We start from the raw sequence: 18,359 nt of genomic DNA on the forward strand, positions 1-18,359 counted from the left end.
GCAACCAGGATGCTGATAAAGCCGCCGAGGGCTATCACAAGCAAGCCTCTTCCTGAAATTGTTTTCAGGAAAAATGGCTCAGAACCGCTTTCCATACTCAGTCTCAGAGAATGTCAGCCTTGTTAAAGCCCACAGAAGTTTTATGGACCAGCCTCCCTAACTCAAAGATGAGTCCCTGAGGCCCAGGGACTGAGACTGGCCTGTCCAAGGTCACCAGCCAAGGGTAAAGCTGGGCCAGTCACAGCCTGTCCTGTGACACCACCACTCTGGGAGAGGCCACTGTGTGTCTTCCATATCCTATTGTCCCAGAGATTTGTGTTCTGGTTTTAACTCAAACAAATAAGTAACTTAGGCTGACTTTTCAAAACAGAGAAACAGGCTAAGCTCCCTCAGACATAGGAACGACGTGGTTCAAGCATCCCCACCCACCCAAAACACATGCTTTTTCCTACGACAAGAATTAAAATCAAGACGAAAGAGACCCTCCTGACATGATGTCATCCATTCCTTCTTCCCTAGCCCACCCTGCACCCCATCTGCTGCTACACCTGAGAGGGACTCACCTGTGGAGGAGGCAGCCCCCCTGCCCCCGCGGGACACACGGGTAGCATCTTCTTGATTTTATCGCTGCTACACTGGCAGGAGGGTGAGGGGTTCTCCATCGTCCAGTTCCCCTTCTGGAAGAGGTCCGTGATGATCTGGGGAACTGGGGCGGTGGTCCAGTCCTTCTCCCCCACTGAGCAAGGCATGTCTCTGCAAAGGGAGGACATCAAAGTTAGGATCACCTGATAGGGCCTGGCCCTTCCTGCTGCCTCAGGAGTCCAGGATCAATAACAACTGCAGACATGCATTATACCTCCCTCACCACTTGATTATTTGATCCTCCCATCGACTTGAAGCTGCAAACTCATTTTGCAGATAAGGACAATGGAACTCAAAAGGCCCCCAGTGCTTATACCGAACTCCAGTCAATCCAATCCACCAGCACTCGATTACTCACCCATGTGGCCTCTAAAAAAAACATTCAATGAGCATCTACTATGTGCCAGACACTGTTCTGCATATTGGACAGTCTTGGGTGAACAAAACAAAGTCCCTGCCTTCATGGAGTTTGTGTTCCCATGAAAGAGTTAGATATCAATTCAACAGCAGAACCTTAATGGCCAAAAATGAAGCCAAGTAAAAAGAAAGATGCCACTTAAAGAAGTGATATACTTTAGCCAAAACAAAAACAGTAAGAGACACAAGCCAGGCAGAGATTTGAGGGTGGAAGAACATTACAGGCAGAAGCCAAGAGAAAGCACAGATGCAACGGCCCTGTGTTTTCTGGTTCAGGAACAACAGAAGGCAGGGTGGCTGGAACGTGATGAGCCAGGAGGAAGAGAAGCAGGGAGGAAGATGACACAGGCCTGGGAAGGAGTCTCAACTTTATGCTCAAGTGCTGATGATCTGGTGCAGAATTTGAGGATTCACTTTATGTTTTAAAACAATAGAAGTTTGGGAGTGAGTGGCGGGGTGAGAGTGCTTGGTCCATGAAGAGCTAGGTTGCTTGCAAGCATTCAGGTGACAGAAGACAGGCCTTTATGCCTGATGTGAGCTCTGAATTATTGTGGGGTCATCGAGTCACGTGCCCTCTCAGGGCTTATGTTGTCCACGAGAAAAATAAAAGTATGGAATTGCTTGTTTCAATAAGTCGTATTTCAACAAGTCATTTCCACCATCCTTTCCAGCTCCAAAAATTCTACAATTTAAAGCAGAGTCACCGTCTTTATAACATGCTTGCAGCAAAGTGTCCCAACGAAATGGAAACTTCAAATTAAGACACGGTGCCCTCCTGAAGCTCACATTCTAAAACTGTCACAAAATGACTGGCTGAGACAAAGTTTTAAATGCTGCGAGAAAGTGGCCCAGTCACACTTCCCACAGTTCCTCAGTTATTTTCACTTTTTTTTTTTTTTTTTGGAAACACCTGAAAGTTTCCAGAGTGGGATCCCTCCATGAGGCCGCCCCCCCACACACATTCAGTGGGACTTGGCCTCCAGGTGGGGAGCCCTCTGATGTCGGGGGCCCTGCCTTTTTTGTCTCTGTAGGCAAGATCTCAACCCAGACCTGGCTCCTACACATCCTTCCTCGGGTGGCATCAATCTATGAATGCACAGTGTTCAGCTGGCCTGTGATGAGTCCATCTAACTCTACTACCATCTCATCGGGTTCTTCTATCTCGCCCACCAAACTTTCAAGTGGAATCTCGTCAAAAGTGTGGTGGAATCTCATCAAGTCTTGTGAAACCCAGATAGGAGGTCTCTTTGTCCTTCTCCACCTTAGTCATCACGTTCCTAGGAGCTGACATTGGCTTGGATTGACCTCCCATTCTAAGTATTAAGTACTAACAAATGGTCAGTAAGTATGGAATTAATGAGAGACAACAAGTACATAACAGCTACCCATTTAGAAATCTGCTCTAAAACCTCGCATACACAGGTTAGGAGGCTCACTATTCTGTGATTCTGGCAGGGTCGGTATCTCCCCTTTAAAACCTGGAATGTAAGTTAGCCCTTCTCCAATCTTTCTACACCTTCCCACCCTCGCCACTAACTCCTCAGTTTGTGGTTAACGACCTCAGCGGCGAGTTCTACCTGAGCCTGGAAACTTATCCATCACTGGGCTCTCTCAGAAGCGCCTCACCTCTCTTTATTGCCTTTACTCACAGAGATCTCGGGATATACATTCCCCGCAGACCCACTCAGTCTATGGGTATTTAACTGAATGTATTATACACCGCCCCCTTTTTTAAAAAAGGATTTTGAAGGAGAATACCATAAAAACATGCAACTCTAAAAGAAGAAACTGTCTATTTTTATAAAAATGACATCATCTATTCAGGTTGTTAAAGTGAAGAAGCCTTAGCTTCAAATTATATATACTGGCAGCCAATCTCAGCACTTCGGCATGGGAGTTGAGGGGAAAGGAAAGAAGGGAAAGAAAGATCAGTAAGTCTAAAGTGCCATTTAAATTAAATATTAATTCCTAAAGCAGTAAACAAACGTCTGTAGTGATTCGCTTTGCAGGATGTCAGACGGCTCTCCTAGTCTGGTATGTTTCTTCCTAGACGGTCTAATTAGATTACTACATCAGCTTTTGAAATATAAAACAAAAAATGGCTCAAAGGGCAAATGGTGGTAGTCACAGCGTGGCATACAACTAATAAATACAGCGCATGAGAGGCCAAAGCAGGCGACAAGCACAAGAAGCCGGTGTGGAGGGTGTCATAGCGGCACTCACGGGATGGGGTTTCCTTCCATACATCGGGTCCCGAAGCCAGGGTCTTTGGTGAGGGCATTCAGGAGCTCCTGGGTGCTCATGTCCTCGGGCGCGTCATTGCTGTGGGTACAGCACAGGCAGCCAGCTCAGCAATGCATTCAAACCATACATTTCAAGGAGGAAAAGTTTTTTTTTCAAATAAACACTTTATTAAGTACTTCCTGTGTCCCAAGCTCTTGAAACAGAAATGAATAAAACAGAACCCACCCCCAAAGATCTCAGACTCTCTGGCCATATATTTTGCGAGTATAGTCACATGTAGCACTCCAAAGTGGAGCTTGTATAAAAAAACAAGTTATATGTACGGAGGTGTGCGTTGCGTGTGTGCACATGTATCCGTACACACACTTAAACACACTGACATATATATTTTAACATGAGGTAAATGAATTCATTAAGAATCAATTTCAAAGACACTTTCGTGATCATCCATTAGGCATAGACAACCAGGATATCCTAGGAGAGGGCAGGCAGATTTTACTGGCTGAGTGTTTGCATGGAAAACTAGAAAACACAAACAAAAATGGCCTCAGCTATAAACACAAAACAAGCCCACGTCCCACAGCCCTGGGCAATATGGTGTCAGCAGCTGGGAAAGGAAGGAATAACGTAAACCTGCACTAAAAAGGAAGGAAAGGTGGGGGTTAGAGAAAAAGAAATCGATTCATTTGTTTTTTTAAGCTTTTCTTTTACATCACTGAAACACTTCCCCGCTCTAAAGGTCTGCAAACACTACAGCACTGAAGAAAACTCTTGTGTAATGAGACAGAGAAATTCCTTTGTCCTTTTGTTTGAAGCGCTGGATTGTTATAGAGTAGCGGGCATTTTTGTCTAAAGAACAAACAGCAGCTAACATCTACAACTTAAAAGACTAGATAATAAATACATGAATTGTACTTTGCAGAAAACAAGAAGCTGGAGGTGAAATGCATTGACAGTGTCTGGAGGCCCCCTGTTGAACTACAAAATTACAACATAGCTATGGAAATCTACATATGTTATAGCTTGATCACAGATTTGTTTGCAAGGGCAGTGTATGTTATGTGAGGCACATACGCCTGTTTCTGACAACAGCAGTATGAAAAGGAAAGGAGTTCAAATGAGGCAACAGAAGACTGGCCTATCCCTTCAGGTTCTGTTCACGGCTGCTCTTTGCATATATTAGTGGTTTGTGTCAGGGCTTCAGCCACAGCTGGGAAAATCCATTCCACGGTGTGATTCTTAAGTCTACCTCCCGCTGGCCCTTGGCACAGCAAACACCCTTGGTTTGCCCAAGCTCTCCTCTCTCCTTGGGTGTCGAGAGCAAACACATACCTGACAAATGTGTACTGTTCGTTGTACATCCAGGGCTGCAGTTCCAGGCTGGGGTACTTGCCAAAAGGGGGCACGATCAAGCTGAACACCAAGGCAATGCAGACAAACACAGCTGGCAGGACAATCTATAACCAGGGGTTGAAGGGGGAAGGACATGTGTTAGAAAGGTGGCCACGGGACAAGTCCCGGTGAGTCCAGCCTGCCTCCCGGCCCAGCCAGCATGCTAGAGAGGAGTACAGGGCCCAGAGCTGAACCCAACCAAGGCACCATGGGGAGGTTCAAAGCAGCAGCCTGAAAACTAAACCTCTTCCCTCCAGGGCATTTCTGGAAGCTGGCAGCCCACGGCCAGAGCATACGACCACCTGGCAGAGGTATCAAACAGCACTTCGCGGAATAAGCCATGATCACATGCAGGATGACTCAGAACATTGGTTCCTGCCCTCTTCCCCCGGAAACCGGAGAAAGACCACACTGGGCCATGAGCCCAGCTCAGCTCAGAGGAAAGCTGAGAACAAGCCCTGGACTAGGAGCGAGAAGACCTGAAGTTGGTTCTCTCTCTACAAGTATATCCATGTGAAGTCACTTCCCCACTGGCCTCAGTTTTCTCATTTGTAATCTGCAGGCTGAGACTAGATGATCCATTCAGATCCATACTGTGATTTAAAAAAACACTCTATAGCAATGTCTCCATTGAAAGGGAACAGCAGCCATTGTCTTCCCCATGACCTCAAAAAGCGTAATTATCTAAGTCCTTATTAAGTAAGCCACCTCAAACTTGACACTCATACCTTCTCTGACGTGCACGTACTTCATAAGTAAACTCTAAGCTCCTTCCATTTATTCCTGAGAAATGTATCCTTAAACAAATATGTAAAGATTCAAATGCTACCTCTGGTTCTAATGTTCTGCGGTTTCAATGCTGAAAATTATCACTGAGTGATTGATTCAACGGAAAAGTGCTGTAGTGAGAATTATTTAATGATCATTACAACACTACATAGTAGTATCATTATCACCAATCAACCAACAAGGTAACTGAGGCTCAGAGAGATTGATTAAGTTGCCCAAGATCACACAGCCAATAAGTAGCAGAACGAGAATTCAAATCCACGTCTGTATGCTCCGAATTTATACTCTTTGCATTACCCACAGTCTGTAGGGAAGAATCTCTGCAGGCTCTTTCTCTATACTTCCCAATTTTATAGAGAGGAATAATGTTACCCATCCTAACCAAGCAAGTTAGCATGCCAACACTGACATGCAGGCAACACTGTAACGAGTCTTCTCCGTCTGCAATATTTTTCTGATCTCTTTGGTTATCTTTTCTATCAGTTGGTAGTTAAACATCAATTTAGAGAAAAACCAAATTTCCAGTAAGTTCATATGTCAAGTGCATCTGGGCATATCACCTCTTAAGTTATGAAAGTTTAATTTGCCCAGCCAGTTTTTCTAAATTTTATCTTTGTTACATTCTCTTCTACAATAAATTAACACACACACACACACACACACACACACAGTAATTTCTAATGTGAGGCCCATTCTAAGCACTTAGTCTAATCTTCATAACAACCAGATGTCACAGGTACTATGATTATCCCCATTTTACAGATGAGGAGATTGAGGCACAGAGAAGTAACTTGCCAGCAGGCACACAAGTGCCAAGAAGCAGAACTGGGACTAAAGTACAGATACTCCGGCTCCAGCATCCATCTGATAACCACAATGCTATCCTGCTTTCACTGGATGGGGATCCTGCGTCCCCCCGCCCATGAAGCCTGAGTCCTTCACCTGGAACAGCATATCTCACCTGAGCAAAGAATCCCTTCCGACTCCGTCTGGCAATCAGCAGCCTCTTCCACAAAAGGGCCACAAATTGCTGCTGTGTGAGTTTCCAGCCCTTCACCTGGTAGGAGCCTTTGCCGTCCATCCCACTGAGCAGGTCTGTTTCTCTGGATTCTGCAAGAAGCCAACACTTAAGGTCACCTATTATATTAGTCACTTTTGACATCACCATGCTACTCCCTCCCACATCTTCAGCAACCATCCTGGAGGCTGAGTTTGAAGGTAAAAGTATCTCAGGAGTAAAGGGCTTTCCTGACGAATCCATGTTCAAGAAAGTCAGGACTCCAAACGTGCAACCATGGCAGTCTCTGCCTCTTGGTTCTTGTCTGACAAGTGTAGAAAATGAAGGTGCCTGGAGACAACTGCAGAGATGTGTCCCCACATAACTGGGTGTCACATCCAGTCCTTCGGATGACTCAAGTCATCCTCAGGCTCTATGAAACAGGCCGTGGACATGGGCTGACAGACGAGAACACACAGTGGTGATCTGTCTCCCATCTGTTATACTTTTGGTAAAAGGTAGACACATCCAAGCACACTAAGTCCTGACAGCGCATGACGTCAGGGAGAACAGGAGAGCCACACACTCACACAAGCAGAGACTGGGGCAGTCAGAAAGGTTTCTGTTCCTACAAGCGTTACAGAAATCCTCATCTTCAATGAACGATTCCTTGCTGCAATGCTTTGACATCTTATGAATTTGCTTGATTTCTTACCTCCCCTTCTCCACTCCAGCCAAACACGCAGGGACATGCTCATCCAAACTATCGAAATCTAAGGGGACAGTTAAGTCTAAAAGCACATTCACCTCTCTGACTCTTTCAAAATCATCCATCCATCCAGAGAAGATTTATTCAACAATTAAAAACTGGGACACTACAGAAAAGATAATGGATTCAGAAGACTGAGGGACCATCTTTTGATGTGTATCTTGAGAGAAAAGATCTCAGCTCAGTGAAGAAAGTGATGAGAACAGGCTCTTTCAGGGTTGACCGTAAGCACAACATTGGAAAAGGGAAAATAGCTTTTCTCATTTTCTCACTTCCCTTTGGACCCTGTAGGCATCTATCATCCTGGTTCAAGGCCGTCAAAAGAACACCAGAGACGAACATAAGAGAGCAATTCACTTTCAAGCAACAGAACACAGATCTTGCCTAAACGGACCTGGGTCTATGTCGGAATCATTTGGATCAACAGCATCGTCTTCAGTGAATGGGCGAAGACAGCTCTGCCTGTCCCCAAAGACCCGTCTGTTTCGTCTTGCGGGTAAGGTACCATCTGAAGGCAAAGGGAAAGAATTCCACATTTTACTTATTTGTGACAAAACAAACTCGGCATCTGTATCAAAAATATACACTAAAAGAAAGAATGGAATAAAACAATTCAAAGGGAAAGGTACAGCCCTGGTGAGCTAAGACAGCCTGCAGGAGGCACAGCCCAGAGCCTGTGGAGCCCCCTGGGGGGTTACCTGACGTCTCAGCATCCACGCCACTCTCTTCAGCCACTTTGAGAAATATCTGAAAGATAAGAGTCATTGAGAATATTAAAAGCACCGTGTTAGGAAAGCAACCACCGCAGCCATGATTATTACATGACTGAATGGTAGGCTAGCCCCTAAAGACAAAAAGTCGAAGCTTCATTTATCAATAATACTTTGTCAGAGTCACTTGGGAGACAAACCGTTTTTCTTCAGTGATGAGGCTATCAATCCAGACAATCATTTACGAATTAAAGCTATGCCATTAGGACAATTCACTTACTTCTTCCAGGGTAGTCTCTGAGATGCCATAACTGGAGATGCCCAGGTCTGAAAGCCGGTCATCAATCTCATGGAAGAGTTCCACGAAGGCTCCCTCTTTGGCAGCTTCATAGGGTAGCACGTAGGTCAACTCATGCCCAATGTCTTCTACCAGCCGGGCCTCGGACACATGCTTCCTGATGAGGTTGGAGATGGCGGAGACATCTGTAGGGACCAAAGCACAAAGATGGCTCAGCCAGCTCAGAGGCCACACATGAAGGGCCAGCCATTCCCTGCCTTCTCCCTTTGCCAACTCCTCAGAAGCCCACAGCCCATGCGCTACACCTGTCGCAGATCCTAAAGTCATTGCACATGTTCATCTCTGGCATGCGAGTTCCTGTGTCTCATTCACCTTTCTACCCTCAAAGCCAGGAACACTGTGGGTTGTCAGTGCATGGGCCGGCAGACGGGCAGATGGAGGACTCTGCGGTTGAAAGCCTGGTTCTACTGCCTAAACTCTAGGATTCTTCAATAAAAAACTTGATTCAACAAACCTTAAAAGATTCTTCCCTCTCCCCTAACCTTTAAAGAAGGCTCCTTCTATTTACCTCAATAGAAGGTTAACCAAACAATTCATGGAAGGAGAAGTCTTCCTGGAAAATGTCGGCTGTTAGGACTGGGCAAACACGACCTTGGTAAAGGCTTCTGTTCCACACGTGCTAGTGGTGACCCCGGCCTCCTCTACACACGTCCAGCTGGCTATTCCTGACCTCCTAGGCTCTCACCGTCCTTAGGTCCTGAGCTCCAGGCCGTTCCCATTGGCGTGGATCTCAGCTCCTCAATCCCTCGATCTCAGTTGCCCAACCTCATCCACCACCCCACTCAGGGATCTCCTCACCCACAATCATCTCAGCTGTCTGGGACACTGCCCTGTCAGCGCCCATTTATTTGGGACCAAGCCCCAAGCTTCCCAGCAAGTGTTAGGCCAGTCCGCCACCAAGCTGTGCCCTCTCCCACGGCCGCCCAGCCCCAGCCCCAGCCGAGCAGCAAACCTTGAGTGAGCGCCACCAGCCTCTGCACTTCTCCTCCTCTGCCTCCACTCCGCCCAGCTGGGGGAAGCTCAGGCACCACCTGAATAAGAGACCCCAGAGTCCTTACCGATGGTCAGCGTGTCACTTTCATGGTCGCTGCCCAGGCCAGCATCAGAACTGCTCTGAGAAACACTGTCCTCCTGATGGCAAAGAAGGAGGTGAGAATGGGTCAGGGACCGAGCAAAGCAGAGCTGCCACCACCTTCACCAGGGAGGGCTTCCAAGAGGCTCTGCTATGGGAGGACTGGAGCAAGACGGTTCCCGACAGGCGTGCAACTGGGCGGCCATGGTTTCTGAGGCAAGTGTCTGACGTGTGTGTGCTGTGGGGATAGCCTCACCTCCTGGAGGTGGGAGGTCGGGAAGCAGAGCTTTCAAAAGCACTGTGGTCTGCCGATGAATGACGTCACCAGGCACTCGCCGGCCGTCTGAGGCGTGGGATTTACCTGCCTAGTGGTCTACTTCAGTGCTTCTCAAGCTTTCCTGTGGGTTTAATCACTAGGGCACCTTGTTAAAATGCAGATTCTGATTTAGTACCTCTGAGGTAGGCCCAAGTTTCTGCATTTCTAACAAGCTCCCTAGTGACCCCAATGCTGCCGGTCCTCAGACCACACTCGGAGCCACCAGGTACCCATGCCAAGGGAAATAAGTTCAAGGTTGGGATGTCAATGTTTTTGTTTTCAGCCACTGGTTTCAACACACAAAGAAATTTCAGGCATGTACTGTGGTACAGAAGAAAACGTACCTGGTTATTGGCTTCTGGTCCCACCTCCATTATCTGCCTGTTGGGTGAACTTGAATAAACTACCAAATCACTACAAGTCTCACTTCCCTCATCTGGGATAGGAATTACAATATCCTCTTCCCAGGGTTACTCTGCACTTTGAGATGATGTTAAATTTAAAAAAAAAAAAAGTTTGTAAACGACGACAATGCTACAAAGAATTAATTATTATCATTGTTTTCTTTTATGCCCAGAGTCTGCCAGAGTAAGTGTCTGGCAGGAAATCAATGCTCGATACACGTTTGCTGCTCTGCAGGTTAGACGTGAAGGTCAAGGCGATTCAGAGGAAATGAGCAGGAACTGAAGGGCATTCTGCAGCCAGGGCTCTTAACTCTTGGCAAGTCTCTTTCCTTCAACAGAAGGACCTTCTCTGTCACTCACTGTGCCCCATAGGAAGAAAGAAAGGGATTCCACAGAGCTAGCATGATGGGAACGGAAGCCTCCTGACCTTTCCACGTATGAGGTACGACGGGATTCCCAAGGGACCACAGAGCAAAGAGATGGGGGGGCCTCAACATGGCAGAGTCGGGTGGAGACAGACAAGCTATACACAGGCAACAAGTCCTGACTCCTGGACCCAGCACCAGCCCAGCACTCAGACGGCAACTCACCTTTTTCAGGCACGACACAGTGCTACTGCTGTTTCGGCAGGAACTCAGGGAGGATTCCACGTCCTTCTTGACGAGGGTGAGGTAGTAGCCTGTTCCCAGCTGGTTCTTCAGAAACAGGGAGGAGCCCACACAGCAGAGCTTCCCATGGGAAATGATGGCAATCCTGTCCCCCAGGATGTCCGCTTCATCCATGTGGTGTGTGGAGAGAATGATAGTGCGGCCTGCCGGGCACAAACACAAGGTCGCGGGACAGGTGAGACCTGTCGATTCTCATTGACTGCAGTGGCCAGAATAAAGAAATACGAGCAGGGACAAGCATGGAAGAAAGATCTGGAAGCCTGTGTGGCCGTGACCTCAAGGATGGCAAAGCTTTGGGTATAGCTACTGCATTTTCATAAAGGTAAGAATGGGATCATTTATTTGGGAACTCATTACCTGCCAGGCAGCGTACTAGGTGGCCTACGTGCATTCTCATTTAAGGTAATCCTCTATGAGGTAGGCACTACTATCAATACAGGTAAAGAAACCAAGGCATGTTAAATGACTTTGCCAAGGTCTCAGGGCCAGACAGAGATGGTTCCAAAGCCTGTACTCCTCATACTGTTACCCTAAGGTAGGAACATAATATACCTTCCGTATCTCTAAGCAGACTGAGTGGAATAAATCCACTCATTTCTTCATCCACTCTTCCAACAGCCATAAATTTAGTGCACCACACTGGGGACAGAGATGAACACTGGTACAGTGTCTGCTCTCAGAACTTCAGTCTATAGGGGACATGGTTATAATACACATAGTTCTTTCCTACAGGTGGCGCTGGTGGCTGTGGGGGCCCAAAAGAGATGCCCCTTTTCCCCACTTCCCTTCTTCCTGCATGCAGGCCCCTAGGTAACGAAGCATAAACGAGTGCCTTGTAAACCAGGCCTCCCACCTCCATACATGGGTGAGCACAGAGCTTTAAGAAAACAGGTTGGACATTTTCCTTGAGAAGCAACTCTGTTGCTCTAGCAAGAACAGCCACTAGCTATGGCCTTACTTCTCGATCCTCTCCCACCTCTCCTCCTTCCCAGCCCAGGACACAGAATAAATGCATCTCAATGACCTTGTCGATATTTCAGCAGGAGCTCCCATATTCCCCTGCGGGAGTAAGGGTCCACACCAGCTGTCGGCTCATCCAGAATGACAACCTTGGATCCCCCAACAAAGGCCAAGGCCACAGACAGCTTTCTCTGCATTCCACCTATAAGAAAGAGAGGGAGGATCAAGGTCCAGCCACAGACAGTGAGTGAAGACAGAAGTGGCAAGAGAAGAACGGAGGCACCCTTCTGGGGACAGGCCAGAGACATGTTTCTGACCCCCCTCCCTCGAGAGGGGATCCTGGGGCAGCTTGTGTGTGTGTGTGTGTGTGTGTGTGTGTAGGAGGAGGGAGAGGGGAGCAGGGAGGCAGCTCTGGGCCTCACCTGACAGCTGACTTGTTTTGCTTTTCAGTTTGCTGGGTGGCAAACCGACATCCAGGGCCATCTGCTCCATATCCGCTTTCACGTGCTTCTCTGAGAGCCCTTTCAGGCGGGCGTAGAACCAGATGTGCTCTTCAACAGTCAACCTGGCGACAGAGAGGTAGGTCAGCTCTGGGCCCTGCAGGATGCACCAGAATATAGTGCCTCTTGACCCAGAACACAAGAGAATGGGTGCATTTTTCTTTCTCCCTCCCTTTTTTTTTTTTTTTTTCTGAACTTTATCAACTTCTGAAAAATAATCTTCAGGAAGGATTCAAGGGAGAACAGCAGTAAGCAACCAGATGAGCTGCTTAAGCTGAAGCTGAGATGTGACAAGTCACTTGCAGCCTATTCCCAGCAGGCCCGGCCACCATGCGTCACACAGCTGCAGGTCCCCAAAGGGCCCTCTCCAAAATGCCATCCACCAAGAAGCTGGCTCAGCATTAACCCAGGAGCAGCCCTCCTGCACTTCAAAGGACCTCAGGCCCTGAGAGAATAAGGCTCCTATGGAAGACATGAGCCCGAGCTGCTCACTTCAGATCAAAGGAAGTCGGGGCCCAGCAGGGAAAGTCCTTGGCCAAGGTTACAGAGCTCAGGTCTTTCTCTACTCCCCCATGGGGGCTCCCTGGGGACCCTTACTTGTTGATGGGACAACCCAGCATCAGGGAGGGATGGGGCAGGAGGAAGGATGGGTCAAGTGGCCCTCCAGAATGACGATAATGTCAAACACCATTTCCCAAGCCCCCATCCACCGAGTGGACTGATGAAACACCTCCTCATCCAACAATTCACCTCCTACTTTTCCTAAAACTGAGGGGCAACCAGGTCTCCACGTGTCCACAGAGGTGAGGCCTGCCACCCCCACACAAGGTAAACTGTTTAAGTCCTACTCCCCCCATGACTCACACATCCAGAGAGGGTCTGCTCCTCAGCACCCCACTACTACTCACATGTCAAACAGTACATTGTGCTGGGGACAGACCCCCAGGTTCTGCCGGATGGTGCTCAACTCAGAGCGAATGTCTTTCCCCAGGATGTAGGCAGTGCCCGAGGTGGGCGGAAACAGACCAGTCAGGATTGACCTGAGGACAAAAATGTTCAAGTACTGGAGTCAGTGTTAACCCCCGCCTGCCCAGAATGCTCCATTCCAGTCTGCAAAACCCAGCACAGACAGGGCCCAGGCATCAACCCTCCCACCCATCCCCATTCCTCCCTAATGGTCTCTAACACCCCCACAAAGCAAAGAAGTCTTCGCTTTAGTGAATAACGTGGAGTGGGCCCATGTGTTGGAAATGACAATTTCAGTATGAGCTTTTTTTTAAATGAAAAGTCCAATTTGCAATGGAAAGTACACTTGAAGACATACATTTTGTGTGCCTAAGGCTATGTCCATGTAAAATGGACAAACAAGGAGAAATTATTCAGAGATAAAAACCAGGAGAAATTATTCAGAGATAAAAATAAGTGGTAGGATTTTTGTACACTTTTTTAAGATTTTCTACAATGTTCATAATATATTGATTGCACATTTAAAAAAAAAAAGATAAAATAGGAAAAGAAGGTCACCCCCAAAGATATACTCTTTGCAATGGTTGGGGGACCATGCTGAAAGCCACTGAGGCTAACTCTGGTGTTCTATGGCCCATATGCCCTTTTGAAGCTGCCCACTATACGGCCCTTGTAGGTCCCAGGGAAGAGCAGCACAGCCAGCTGCCCAGCTGTTTCTCATATCTGCTTAGAGACGGAGTGCCTGGAGATTACTACCTCCCTTCAACACAGCTAACGTCTCTTCCCAAATTCTTGCCTCATACTTCTGAGCAAACCTGAGCTTCAAAGGAGACCCTTTCTCAGAGCTGTCACAGCCTCAGGTTCCAAGAAGGCTGCCTAATTCTCGGAATGGTCATCAAAAGGCCCCCAGCCTGTTTTAGCTGAAGAAATCATATCTAGCAAAAACTGGTCCTCAGAAAGCACTCTCGTGATTAGACAGTATTTTCACACTCATCAACTTCTCATGTGACCTCGCCCCAGGGACCAATGCAATGTTCTTAGGCATGAAACTCCAACTGCACTACAGAACCTTCCTGTGGCTGACTGTGAGAAAGCCACACCCTCTTCTTACATGGTGGTGGTCTTCCCCGCTCCATTGTGACCCAGGAAGGAAGTGATCTGGCCCTCATAGAAATTCAGGGTCAGGCCATCGACAGCCACCTTCATGCCATCTCGGTAAACCTTCATGAGGTTCTGAATGGACACACCCAGTTTCAGGTGAGAGGGTTCCTCCTCCATGCAGACTGTGAGGAGAGAGAAGACAGGAATGACCACACAGAAAACAATGAGGAGGGAGCGTACAGATACAGGGGCTGTGCTTCTGCTCTTGGAACTGTCCTCTCTGCGTGGCTTCTTCTGGTTTCTCAGGAAGGTAGGCAGGCTACAAATATTTACTTAGGGCCTGTCTGGGGCACTGAGGTTGGTGATGTGAATAAAGCAGGATTCACAGTCTATGGGGTGGCGGGAAAAGACTTGACAATTAAAATATAGGATGCTAAGAGCTGTTTAAAGAAACACATCCAAAACGCCGTGGAACTATGGTAGGACCACTTTGTGGACTACTACTCCGCAATGAAAAAGAATGAACTGTTAGCGCACACCACAATTTGGATGGATCGCAAGGGAATTATGCCGAGTGAAAAAAAAAAAAAAAGCCAATCTCGAAAGATTATATACTATATGGTTCCATTTATATAACATTATGGGAGTAATAAAATTGTAGAAGGGGAGAACAGACCGTCACAGTTGACAGGTGTCAGGGATTGGGGAGGAATGAAGGGGGCTGTGACCATTATGAGGTAGCATGCGGGAGTTTGTGGTGATGGAACAGTTCTGCATCTTCACTGAGCCAGTGCTTATGGATCCACACCTGTGATAGAACCGCACAGAACTAAATACACACACACACACACGAATGCTTGTAACACTGGTCAAATCTGAAGATGGTCTATGAAACGTACCAATAGGTTTTGATATTGTACTATAGTTACGTCAGGTGTAACTATTGGAGGAAACTGGGTAAAAGGTACAAGGGAATCCCCCATACAATATTTTGCAACTAGCTGTGAGTCTACAATTATTTTAAAATAAAAAGGATTGGGTTTTGTTTTTTTTTATATAATGCTGTGGAATCTTAGAAGGAGGGCGTGGCTGACCACCTGGGAAGTTGAAGGGCTACTCAGGGGAAGGCCTTCTGGACTAGATACTGAAGAGCAAGTAGGAACTTAAAGCAGGCTAGCTGGAGAGACGGCTCTCCTGTGGGGAAGGTGCATACAAGGCATGGAGACGTGGGAGAACATGACACGTTCTGGCAGCTGTGAGCAGTTCTCGGCGTCCGATGCAGAAGCTAAGCATAGAGAGGACGTCGGGCAAGAAGAGTGGGCACAGCAGGGGAAGCAGTGGTTGGAAGGAGCCTGGTGTGCCATGCTAAGACACGTCACCCTGTACCCCTGGTGACTAGGGGAAGGGCGCACAATAGATCAGCAGAAGAGAGGCGTGGTAACTACTTAGGAAGCCACACTCACTGAACATAGAGAGAGTCTCCCTCCAAGAACCTGAGCAAAGAGCCTAGAAGGCAGAGCCCCTGCTGACCTGTAGGCCTCTCTACCTATAGGTCAGGAGCCAGGAGAGGATGAGGGTTGGGGAATGAACGGTGAGAACATTAAGAAGCACAGGCTGAGCTCTTAACAGGCAGCAGCCACTTGGTGTCAGCCTACCGCGGTTCATACATCTATCACCATGACAAGGCAGGCAGCAAAGTTATGGTTCCATAATCACGGTTTTCTTTACCTCTTCTTTCTAGCTATTAGAATAGCATGAAAAGTGTGTGGTGGGGAGATGAAGGGTGAGGTGGAGGAATGAAAGTGGAAGGTGGAAGGTGAAAGTGACTCTACGTGTCACTTTCCAAGAAGCCAAGAAAACAAAACGTCTCAGGGACTCAGATGGTGACCTCCTGCTAAGGCAACAGCACTGGGACACAATCAACATGGGAGGATCTGGAAAGGGGCGTCGCGTGTGATTTCTCTGCCCCTGGAGTGGTTTCAGACTCTTGTCCCCAACAGTCAGCGGGGGCAACAGCACTTACTTTCTGATACTCCCTTCTGGCTGGAACCAGGATGGGTCTTCTCATCACATTCCTCACCTAGCCAGTAGGACTTGGTGCAAGGAAAATACCAGGGCCTGGGAATTCCGTACTGGCCTGAAAGCAAAGCACAGGTGTGAGTCCAACTCGGCTACACCCCAGCATTCCCGAGGTATCCCAGCTAAACCCACTCGCTCCTTGACACAGCCTTCGGCGATGGGACAGTTCTCTCATTTGCAAAAACTGGTTATAACAGTAACTCCTCCAGAGTAGCCTCATGAGGATTAAATGAACGAAACTATATGAAACACTTTGCACAGCACCTGGTATACTATGCTCAGGAAACAAGAGCTATTACCAGCAGTTAGAGTTGTCCTTCTGGCATCAGCTGCCTCCCTTTGGTCTATGTATTTGCCATAAGTCTAAAGCCCTAGCCACTTTGCAGGGAGCCCCAGGCCCTGCAGAACCTCCAGCAAAAAGAAAGACAAGCTCTGTAGCTACCCATCGTATTTCCCTAGCAGACTGCTAAAGCCACGTGGGAGCCCAGTGTACCTGGGAAGACAGCCTCGATGTACCACGTCATCACCCCATAGAGGAAGGTGTCAAACAGCATCATGGAGACCGAGGTGGTAAGGTTGAAGCCATCTTCCTCCAAGGGGCTCTCAAAGAGGTTGTCCCACTGCACCCCAATGCCCTGCTCCTCGAAAAGGGCAAAGTACTCACAGCCAAACCCAAAGGCCACAGGAGACAGCAGGCTCTGTGAGAAGGAAGCAAAAGTCACTTATCCATCTCCTGGTCTCGCTCATTTTTCTAACACTTCTAATGTAAATTTCACCTGGAGAAATTGGAATTTGCAAAATGGATCAATTACAAGCCATGGAAGCATTCACCTACAGAGTCCCTTTAGGGGAGTGGACTCCTTGACAACATATAAAAGGATTCTATTTATAACCACTCATTATTCACACACATTTCAGAAATGCATGTATGATGAAGTATAAAACTTTTGGAATTTTATGATTCCCAGGATGCCCCAAGGGCTCAACAATCTTGTGCCCTCCACACACATCCTCTTACATTCGTCAAGGTCTTCTCAAGGCCCCTGCTCAGCCAGTGATGGCTCGTGTCAGAGGAGCCTGTCTGGGCCTGCTGATGTCTGAGGGGTCCAGACCGAGGCACCTGGAGCACCCTGTGCATAACTCTTGCCTTGTAAGTGACCCAGGAGATAGCTGGCAACTGGCTTTTACACAGGTTTGCACACCCTCGAAGGCCCCTCCTCCTATGTACAGGGGGAGGAAATGCTGGAGTCAGGGACCTGTGGGGAGGTGGGGCACCTGCTCCTCAGTCTTTTTCAGTTCGGAGAACATTACTCCGGCGAAATCCCATACTGGACACAAAGGAAGACAAGAGTCAAGAAGGAGCCATCTCTAAAAGGAACCCTCACACACTGTGGGTGGGAATGTAAACTAGTGCAGCCGCTATGGAAAACAGTACGGAGGTTCCTCAAAAAATTAAGAATACAATTACCATATGACCCAGCAATCCCTCTCCTGGGTTATCTACGCAAAAAATCTGAAAACATTTATCCGTAAAGATTTATGTTCATTGTAGCATTATTTACAGTGGCCAAGACATGGAAACAACCAAAGTGTCCTATGATAGATGATTAGATAAAGATGTGGTACATATACACAATGGAATACCACTCCACCTAAGATGAAAGAGTGCCATTTGCGACAACATGGATGGATCTTGAGATTATTATGCTAAGCAAAATAAGACAGACAGAAAAAGTCAAGAACCATATGATTTAACTCATATATGGGATATAAAACTAAAAACAACAAAGGAACAAGACAAAGAACAAAAACTCATAGACACAGACAACAGTTTTGTGGTTACCAGGGGGTAAGGAGTGAGAGAGGATGTTAGAAGAGGGAAAAGACGGTCAAATATACAGTGATGGAAGGAGAACTGACTCTGGGTGGTGAACACACAATGTGATATATACATGATGTATTACAGAAATGTACA

At 47.4% G+C, this 18,359-nt stretch overlaps 1 protein-coding gene across 3 annotated transcripts in view; it reads right to left on the reverse strand.

Annotated features, from left to right (window-relative positions):
* The window catches only part of ABCA1 (ATP binding cassette subfamily A member 1), a 122,258-nt gene that overhangs the window by 22,860 nt on the left and 81,039 nt on the right, over positions 1 to 18,359 (reverse strand). For all 3 annotated transcript variants that reach the window (XM_033122557.1, XM_033122555.1, XM_033122556.1), the window contains exons 17-31: positions 16,878 to 17,082; positions 16,329 to 16,442; positions 14,316 to 14,487; positions 13,147 to 13,278; positions 12,161 to 12,303; positions 11,803 to 11,940; positions 10,701 to 10,921; positions 9,377 to 9,449; positions 8,241 to 8,443; positions 7,949 to 7,997; positions 7,645 to 7,758; positions 6,446 to 6,594; positions 4,636 to 4,760; positions 3,283 to 3,381; positions 564 to 753 (exon numbers count right to left, since the gene is read on the reverse strand). In XM_033122557.1, the coding sequence (XP_032978448.1) occupies positions 564 to 753; positions 3,283 to 3,381; positions 4,636 to 4,760; positions 6,446 to 6,594; positions 7,645 to 7,758; positions 7,949 to 7,997; positions 8,241 to 8,443; positions 9,377 to 9,449; positions 10,701 to 10,921; positions 11,803 to 11,940; positions 12,161 to 12,303; positions 13,147 to 13,278; positions 14,316 to 14,487; positions 16,329 to 16,442; positions 16,878 to 17,082 (2,127 nt within the window). The remainder of the gene's footprint in view (positions 1 to 563; positions 754 to 3,282; positions 3,382 to 4,635; positions 4,761 to 6,445; positions 6,595 to 7,644; positions 7,759 to 7,948; positions 7,998 to 8,240; positions 8,444 to 9,376; positions 9,450 to 10,700; positions 10,922 to 11,802; positions 11,941 to 12,160; positions 12,304 to 13,146; positions 13,279 to 14,315; positions 14,488 to 16,328; positions 16,443 to 16,877; positions 17,083 to 18,359) is intronic.

The sequence above is a fragment of the Rhinolophus ferrumequinum genome, chromosome 12 (genome assembly GCF_004115265.2).
Source record: "Rhinolophus ferrumequinum isolate MPI-CBG mRhiFer1 chromosome 12, mRhiFer1_v1.p, whole genome shotgun sequence".
NCBI classification, from domain to species: Eukaryota; Metazoa; Chordata; class Mammalia; order Chiroptera; family Rhinolophidae; genus Rhinolophus; species Rhinolophus ferrumequinum.